Here is a 9,295-nt window from a genome sequence, read left to right on the forward strand (position 1 = left end):
ACTGCCACAGTGCTTACATTTATGCACAGAAACGTCCTACATGGAGTTATGAAAAAATGTTAATGTTAATACCTTGGAGAATGTAAAAGGAATTGAAAGTAAAATCAAGTCATTTTCATCTTTTTACCATGTTGCTTTATTTAATTAAATTTTTGGGGGTCCCATCTTTAAATGCAGGGAAAACACACACACACACACACCACATGTAAGGGTGACGCTGCCAATAAAGCACCTAAAAGCTGTCACAAAGACCCGGCAAAAGGAATGATTATGAATATGTAAAATATAGCATGGAGATATTTTAATTGTTTATTAATAAACACTTGTTAATAAACAAGTGTTTTCTTTGTCAGTGTCGGCTAGATGAAGTTGACGATGCTGACTCGCGATCTTCAGTAGTGAACGCGCCAGAGAGAAATGCACATTTCATACGGATTACATAAGCAGAGAGCAGTCTGTAGTCTGTTTTCTTTCGTTTTGAATTTTTCTGTTTAAAAGTAGACATGTCTGTGAGAGGCAAGTAGGCTACCTTATACACTGAGTTTCGGTTCATTTATGAGACGAGATCCAGTTCACGTGCCGGCGCCTCCGTTTCTTATCTATCGTCTGCTATTTACTTCTTATTTATTAAACCCAGGCAATTGGTTGATGAAACATTGATTAAAATTAAGATACAATTAATGCAAAACGAAATTCAGGTTAAAGAAAGGTTTTGTGTTTTCTGTTTGATGTCTCTGTGAAAGTTTTAAAGCATTTTTTATGCCGCTTTCAGAGCACTCACGTCCGTAACGGAGAACACGTCCATAACATTGTTTTTTCCTCATAAATGCAAACCCGAAAAATAAAATAAAACAAAATTAATTTTTTATGTACTGTGGAGACTGAGCGCCAACCCTTCTTCATTCGCTGGGTAGTGGCCTACTTTGGTTTGCGCAGTGTAATTCACATAATCAGTAAACATATATTTTGCCTCCTAAAGTTTTTTTTTTAAGAAATCAGAAATCCCTCGTGGCTACGCCACTGCCACATTTGAACCTGACTGTGTTAAACACACCACATACTCAAGAACATCAAACCAAATGCTTGGCTTACATTAATGTGTAATATAAAATCTGACCATGGAGTTGACTGTGGCGGAAAGCTGAAAGTGATTGCTGATAGGCTGTCCCAATCAGTGGCGCCTGCACAATCCAATCACGTTTGAGAGGGAAACAACAAATTGAGGGTTTCCGAGATTTTTCTTTTTTCTTTTTTTTTTTTTTTACTCGGGTACTCACGGTTATGGATAGAAATATATTGGAGTAAAGAGTACAATATTTACCTCTCAAATGTACTTGAGTAAAGTCATGAGTACTCCCCAAAAATGATACTCGAGTAAAGTACAGATCCCTCAAAATTGTACTTAAGTACTGTACTCAAGTAAATGTACTCTGTTACTGTCCGGCTCTGCGTATTAGATACATTACGTGATGGGAATTACGCCGTTATAAACAACGCCGACGGCATTACTTTTTCCAGTAACGAATATCTATAATTGATTAGGCTACTCTTCTCATCTTAATAACGCCGTTACCGTTACTGCTAAAAAATGCGGCGCGTTACTATAACTGATGGAGCTGTTTTTTTTCATCAGACCAACTAGAGCGAGAGGCAAATACTTTTTTTTACTGTTCTTCCTTGGTTAGTGGGCAGAGCACGAGACAAGCGCATAAATGCTGACGATTGGCTGAGGTAAAGTAAAATGTCATTGTAAGCCAATCACAGGTAGAGTTGGGCGGGTGTTCGAAAGCACGCATTGATGGGCATTCGGCTCTTTTGACTCAGCTCACTGAAAAGAGCCGGCTCTTTTGGCTCACAAACGGCTCTTTAAATGACTTTGACTATAGTATTTCAATTTTTATTAAATAATTATTTAATTTCTATAGGCTAAATGTGTAAATATAGAGTCGGCTTTTCAGATATGCGAGCCAGCTCCCGACGTTCACCTAAAAGAGTCGGCTCATTCGCGAATCGCGAACGACCCATCAAAAGCTCATTCGCGAACGAGTCGATCCATCATCACTAACGCTTATTCGCGAACGACCCATCATCGGCTAATGCTCATGAATTGCAAATGACCCATCATAACGCATAGTCGGACAGGACAGGACACACAAGGAACAACACAAGCCAGTCAGTCAACGAGAGATGTGTGTACAATGTGTCATGTTTCTGTTAATAATGTATTCCTATTAAGTGTCCGTTTCATTATAATATTCAGATTTATCATAAATAATTGAACATGCACATGTATTTTAAGTTCCGTTAAAGAGGGGTAGAGGTGGGGTCACATTTGAGCAGTTAAAATTTAATTTTACTTGAAAGTAACGCAATAGTAAAATTTGTAACTGAGTAACTCATTTAGTAGTCTCGCGTAGCCAGACCTTCAGACTGACGGCTGAAGGTCTGGAATTCATAGCAGCTTTCTTTGGCCAAGGCCCGCCCATAAGGCCGTTTGACCGACATGTCAAACAACCAATTACAGTTCGTTTCGTTCAGCGTCACGTTTCGGTGCGTGGAAATGTCCCCACAACAACAGACCAGCGTGCAACAAGTCAGTCAGCATAGAAAATCAAAGAAGGAGAAGAAAACTTCAAGAGTCTATGCCGTGAACCTCGCATACTTTTGAGAATCCTATGTTTAGCTGATCTTGATAAATGCTCATTGTCACTCATGTAAACACAACGTTAGTTTTTCTTCCGCAATCACGTCTGCGCTTTGTTTCCCGGCGGACCGAAAATAAACGCGACACTCGCGCCCCCCGGAAATCCGATAAAATTCAACCAATCAGATGACGACTTCGACATTCCTGAAGTGTTTCCAGTTAAGTGTACCATATGCATCAGACGTTTAGCCAACGTTCCGTGGGCGTGACGTCTGAGGCTGAGACTACTCATTTAGTTACTTTTTGGAAGAAGTAACTAACTGTAACTAATTACTTTTTAAAAGTAACTTGCCCAACACTGCGTATTATCGACTGGGCCAAATCAGCTATTCTCCCGTAGTAGTTGGTTACGCAAGTGTGAGCAGCGCGTATTTCTTTTGGCATGTTAACCAATGATTACATTCACACCGGGAGCAGGAGCGCAGCAGTGAAGTGGTCCAGTGAAGCGCGCGGAGTCCATTTTTGCTGCGCTGCTCACAATCAATTAAAATGAAAGTACTTTTGATGGACAAAATAAATATTATGAATAATATATATTAATATATTATATAATATATATAATATAATAAAATGAATTATAAATATTAATAAATAAATGTCGTCTGAAGAACGACAGAAAAGGAAGGCTCCGTTCCTGAAATGTTTAATCGGAACACAATTAAAATGTAATAATTTAATTAAAAGGTTCAAACAAAATAACTGATTAAAATATGGTCTGCCATGACACATTTATACTGACATTGCAATACATCTTTGTTTCTAGTGTTCATTTGGATATTGGGAGAGAACTGGGCAGAAAAAATATCAGTGGGAAATTTTCTTATGGGAACGAAAGCATTTGACAAAAAAGTTCCTTCCTCCCATCCTGAGACAGCCACTGGACTCATTGAGACTGAACACGTATCTGTGATCATCACACAAAATCTGTTTGATAGACAGGTTCCTGAAGTCCAAATTTCTCAGGCACTAAAATGTTGTGAGGACATCTCCACTCCAGGTCCACATGTACTTCTGCTGATTCTGCATCCAGATCTCACTGAGAAGAACAGATATATGATGGAGACCATGAAATCTTGGTCAGATGACACACTGAAACATACAATAGTAGTACTGATGAGCCAGATGAAATCAAGCAGTGCTAAGAAGAATGACATTTTGTTCGGAGAAAATGTGACCTACTACACATTTGAAGAAAAAAAGAAAAGGTTCTCAGCAAGCACGCGTTCAGTAACTTCAGAGCTATTTAAGAAAATCCAGACCTTGAATGCAAAAAATGAGGGAAAGCATCTTACCCTGAAAATGCATTATCCACCACTAGATATTCCATCAACGTCATCTGAGCCGCCACAATGTGACAAGAAAAAGATGAAAACAGTGGAGCACAGAGAACAATTCTGTAAGTTGTTAAAATAAGACTTAATTAAAAATTGTAATAGCTGATTCTGATTTGAAGTGAACATTGATACTGAACACTGATATAAATAGATCTGCAGCACACAAATGTTCATATTATAATAAATGGTCTGAAAGAGAAATCAGAATATTTCTGTAAAATTATGTTTTGAATTGTTTTAATTGAATATAGCGATTACACAGTGGTGAACTCATGGAGAACTTGAACACTCCCTTCCTATAGGCTTAGTATCAACCAAAGATTGTTTTTTTTTAAGTATAGTAACACAATCTTTACTTGTTTCAGTGTCTGGAGAAATTTCTACTCAGAATCTTAATCTGGTGCTGTTTGGAAGGAGCAGCGCTGAAAAAATGTCCACATCAAACATAATACTGGGCAAGACAGAGTCTGAATCTGAAACCGTCTATGAATGTGTAAAGAGAGAGGGTGTAATATGTGGACAGCAAGTCACCCTGGTTGAAATACCAGAACTATACAATACTCTCTCTCTGAAGGATGTGATGCATGAGACATACCGTGCTCTGTCTCTATGTTCATTGAACATACACACATTTCTCATGGTTCTTCCTGTCAGTCCTCTCACTGATGATGATAAAGGAGAACTTGATTTAATCAGTGACATATATGACACAGCTGATAGGAAGTTCTGGGATCATTTAATGATCTTGTTCATATGGGAAGGGAAGAGGCAGGACAAAGTCATCACTGATTTCATACATTTAAACAAAGATATTAAGAGCATTTTACAGAAATGTGGTGACAAATACCACATATTTATTATTAACCAAATACCTGACAGTAGGCAGATCTCAGAACTGCTGCAGAAGATCAATGTGATCACTAGGAACATGCAGACTTCCTACTCAAATGAAACATATGTCAAAGCGCAGCTGGAGAACAGACTTCAACGAGACAGCAGAATTAAGGAAATGGAGAAAGAAATCAGAGAGTTAAAGAAGATCAAAGAAACAGGTGAGACATGATCAAGAGCTCATTTTAGGTCAATCAATCAGTGTGAAACTTAATTTGCAATTTACACAAAATCATTCAATCATTTATTAATTAAGCTTACTATTAATATTCAAAAACATATTCCGTGGTATCCCTCACGGCAAGCAAATATTGACAAAAACCTCTACAATACTTTTTTTTTACAACCTGTATTGCGTTTTTCTTTTGAATAATTTGAATCCAAACTGTTAATTCAAAACGCTTTTGACATTGTGAGTCATGTTTTTTTCGCCTCTCTTCCACCCTAGATGAGAGTGAGAGGACAAGCAAAAAGTCAAACTGTCTGAGAATTGTGCTTGTTGGAAAAACTGGATGTGGAAAAAGTGCCACCGGAAACACTATACTCAACAGAAAGGCATTTCATTCTCAAACCAGTTTTAAATCAGTGACATCCTCATGCCAGAAAGAAGAAGGGGTTGTTAAAGAAACTCCAGTCACTGTTGTTGATACTCCAGGTCTGTTTGATACAAAGCTATCAAATGAAGAAGTGAAGGAGGAGATACTGAAGTGCATCAGTCTCCTCTCTCCAGGACCTCATGTGTTCTTGCTGGTACTTGCAATTGGAAGATTCACAGCTGAAGAAATGGAAACTCTAAACCTAATAAAGGAAACATTTGGAAAAAATGCTGGTATGTTTAGCATCATAATATTCACCCATGGTGATGAACTGGACGGTAAACCAATTGACAGTCACTTGGAAGATGCTGATTCACATATGAAGAAGCTAATCAAAAATTGTGGGGAAAGATATCATGTGATTGACAATAGAAAACAAGACAAATCTGAACAGGTCATTGCCCTCCTGGAAAAAATCAATAGAATGGTGGAGAAAAATGGAGGAGGGTGTTACACTAATGATATGTTCAAAGAAGCAGAGGCTGCCATAAAACAGGAAATGGAAAGAATTTTAAAAGAAAAGGAGGAGGAAATGGAGAGAGAGAAAAAAAATATATGTGAAAAACATGAGGAGGAGATGGCCGACATGAAGAGGAGAATGGATCAACAGAGAGCACTAATGGAGAGAGAGAGGAAAGTAAGAGAGGAAGAACTCAGAATCAAGGCAACAGTCTTGAAAAAGGAAATCAGGAAAAGGCATGACCAAGAGGAGAGGGAAAAGAGAGACAGAGAGGAAGCTACAAAACAGCGAAAATCTGAAGAAAATAAACAAAACAAAGAATGGACATTAAAATTGCAACATTTAAAGAATAAAAAAGATGAGCTAGAGGGAGAGCTGAAGAAAAAAGATCAAGAAGAGAGAGAAAGGTATGAGAGAGAGAGAAAAGAAATGGAGGAACGTCATAAAGAAAGATTAACGCAAGAACAAGAACAAGAGGAATATCGAGAGAGATTGAACAAAGAAAGAAATGAATGGGAGCTGAAACAAAAAAAAATGATTGAAGAATTTGAGCAGGAGAAAAAGAAAAAAGAAAAAGCAGAGAATCAGAGGATTGAACATGAACGCAGAGAAAAAGAAAAAATAGAGAGTGAGTTCGAGGACAGTAAAATTAAGATGAGAAAAGAAAGGGAGGAATGGGAAAAAGTACGAAAGGAAGAGTGGGATAAAAGAATGATGGAGGAGAAGAAGAATAGTGAAGAGGAGAGAGAGAAACTGAAGAATCTTAAAGAGGAATTTGAACAAGAGCGTAAAGAGGAGGATGAGAAGAGAAAGAGAGAAGATAAAGCCAGACGACAACAGGAGGAACAAGAACGAAAACAGATAGAGAACGAGTATGAAAGCAAAATAAAAGAAATGAAGATGAAACATGCGGATGAAGCCAGAAAGCAAGCAGAGGAATTCAATGAATTCAGAGAGAAATATGCCAAAGACTTTCATTCTCTTGTGTTAATGCATGATCAACAGATGCAGAGTCTGAAGCAAAAGCATGAACAAGAGTGCCATGTTTTGAATGAACTTTCAAAGCAAAAACAGAAACATCTGAATGAAAAAAAAAGCCAAATAGACGTGGCACATAAAAGAGAGGCAGATGAAGAGAAAAGGCAGAATGAAATAATCTTCCAAATGGAAGAGGCTCATAAAAGACAGGTTGAGGAGATGAAAAAGAAATATGAAGAAAAATGTATTTTACAGTAGTATATTGAAAGGTATAGTATCCAACCGTCTGTTATCATCTACTCACCCCCCAACAATGGAAGTGCTCTATCACTGACAGGGTTTGCAGCTCGAGTGAGTCACTGACCAAATTAAATGCATCTTTTAAGTCTTTCCTTTCACTTCTTAATGATATTACAATGTGAGACTTTAGAGGAATCAGCTGCAAGTAATTAAGCATGTTGTTGTTAAGGGCAATAAAAATGCAGCACTTGATGTTTCTAAATATGAAGTAGTAATCCACACCAGTTAACAATTACAAATGTATAAGCAAGGAGCCATAATTTTGCATTTGTCTATATTAATATTTATGTATTCATTTCTATGTTAGATCTTCAGGTTTTATGCTTATTCTAATCAGATTGATGAAATTTATGACACAAATTTTAATCATCTCTTCATCAAATCAGTCTTTTCTTGCTGATGTACAATACCATGCTATCTTTGTATTGACATTAGGGGTGTATACCGTACCAGTTTTAAAAGAAAAACCTGTGCAAAATTTTCAACCTGTTGAATTTTTTATATAGCCCATCATTCATTCTTCTTTGTACAAAAAATTTACATGATTGGTGTAAAATGAAGTAAACTGTCAATAACCCTAGAATCGTAAAGGGGTGACAAGCTGTGAGTTTTTAAGTATTTTATCAATAATAAAATGTCTTTAATATTTCATGAATTTCTCCAAAAACATTTCTGACCTTTTTCAATAATTTTTATATTTCACTACCCCAAGACTGCATAAAGAGGTTCAAATTCAAAATTCGATTTTTTATGTTTAATAATATGATGGTTTGAATATGATTTCAAAGAAGGCGAAGGCAAAGTGCAGCACCCCACCACATGACAGAGCGTTTAGAGAGCGCATTATACATGAATGAAGCAATTCATATCAATATCTTAAAGGGGTCATATAATGCCATTTTCATACAAGTTAATTTGATTCTTTAGGGTCTAAATTAAAAGTTTGTAATATACTTTAATAAAAAATTCAGCATTCATCACCTTAGCCGCATTCATCGTGAAGCGTGCAAGCGATTTGCAAAGATTGATATAAAGGTTAATAAAACTTTACACTCACTTCTTCTGGAGGTTCAGCAGGAACACGAATAGCTGGTACCGATCCTTTTTTCATGAGCAGCTTCTTAGCAAAACCAGCTTTATACTGACCCTCGTTTATAAAGCAGTCTGCTGAGAAATGATTCGCGCAAACATGAGAGCATGACGTTGCTCGTGGGGAATATTCCCTTCGAAAACAAACTCAGCCACTGCGTCTTCAGCGGTTCGGATTTAGGAACATTAAAATGACTGTGTTCGTTATTACACCCAAGAACAGAACACCACAATCGCTTAGAGCCATTCTGCTCCAGCGTATCAACAATAGCGGACTATGATGACAGCTCGCTCAGGGCGGGTCTGTGTTGAAACGCTGCTGTCAATCAACAATCGTGGGAGGGGCTTCCGAGCTTGTGACGTCACACGCTCGAACGGCTCGATTTGAGGCAGGGGAAAACATATAAGGAGATTAAAACAAAAACCACTGGATGGATTTTTATCATTATATGATGGTTGTGTACAGACACTGCCAACACACATTTCAGTACAATCAACTTGTAAAACTGCATGTACCATTACAAGACCCCTTTAACAAATAGAAAATAGTAGGGGTGGAACGGTACACAGAAGTCACGGTTCGGTTCATACCTCGGTTCAGACATCACGGTTCGGTACGATTTTGGTACAATGGAGGGAAAAGCAAAACAAAAATGCAGAAGGCATTGTATTTTTTAAATAAGTTTTATTAATAAAGTCATAGAACCAGTTTATTTGTAGTGCACTGACAATAGTTTTATATAATTAGTTTAATAATTAAATTAATAAAAAGACAAAAAGACCTTGCGATATGTTTGGTAATTGTACCTGAATTAATTTAAAATTATTTTGCTATATTTCAGATCATTATATTTGTTTTCCTTAATTTGAATTAACATTATTAATTGACAATGTAACATTATTCTCATCTGAATTATAAATAATTGATTTCTGTATAAAATAA

General features: G+C 37.0%; 1 protein-coding gene across 1 annotated transcript; it reads left to right on the forward strand.

The window, feature by feature from the left end:
• Nucleotides 1-3,526: 3,526 nt before the first annotated feature.
• Nucleotides 3,527-7,226, forward strand: LOC130092564 (GTPase IMAP family member 8-like). Its single transcript, XM_056260467.1, has 3 exons — nucleotides 3,527-4,100; nucleotides 4,404-5,090; nucleotides 5,378-7,226. The coding sequence occupies exons 1-3, from the start codon at nucleotides 3,527-3,529 to the stop codon at nucleotides 7,219-7,221; spliced, it is 3,105 nt and encodes a 1,034-aa protein (XP_056116442.1). The 3' UTR covers nucleotides 7,222-7,226.
• The last annotated feature ends 2,069 nt before the right edge of the window (nucleotides 7,227-9,295 follow it).

The sequence above is a fragment of the Rhinichthys klamathensis genome, unplaced genomic scaffold (genome assembly GCF_029890125.1).
Source record: "Rhinichthys klamathensis goyatoka isolate OS25496 unplaced genomic scaffold, OSU_Roscu_1.1 h1tg000176l_1, whole genome shotgun sequence".
NCBI classification, from domain to species: Eukaryota; Metazoa; Chordata; class Actinopteri; order Cypriniformes; family Leuciscidae; genus Rhinichthys; species Rhinichthys klamathensis.

Coding starts and splice junctions, on each gene's coding strand:
- LOC130092564 (XM_056260467.1), top strand. CDS start 3,527: ATGGGAACGAAAGCATTTGACAAAAAAGTTCCTTCCTCCCATCCTGAG. Junction 4,101..4,403: donor GGAGCACAGAGAACAATTCT/GTAAGTTGTTAA, acceptor TACTTGTTTCAG/TGTCTGGAGAAATTTCTACT. Junction 5,091..5,377: donor AAAGAAGATCAAAGAAACAG/GTGAGACATGAT, acceptor CTTCCACCCTAG/ATGAGAGTGAGAGGACAAGC.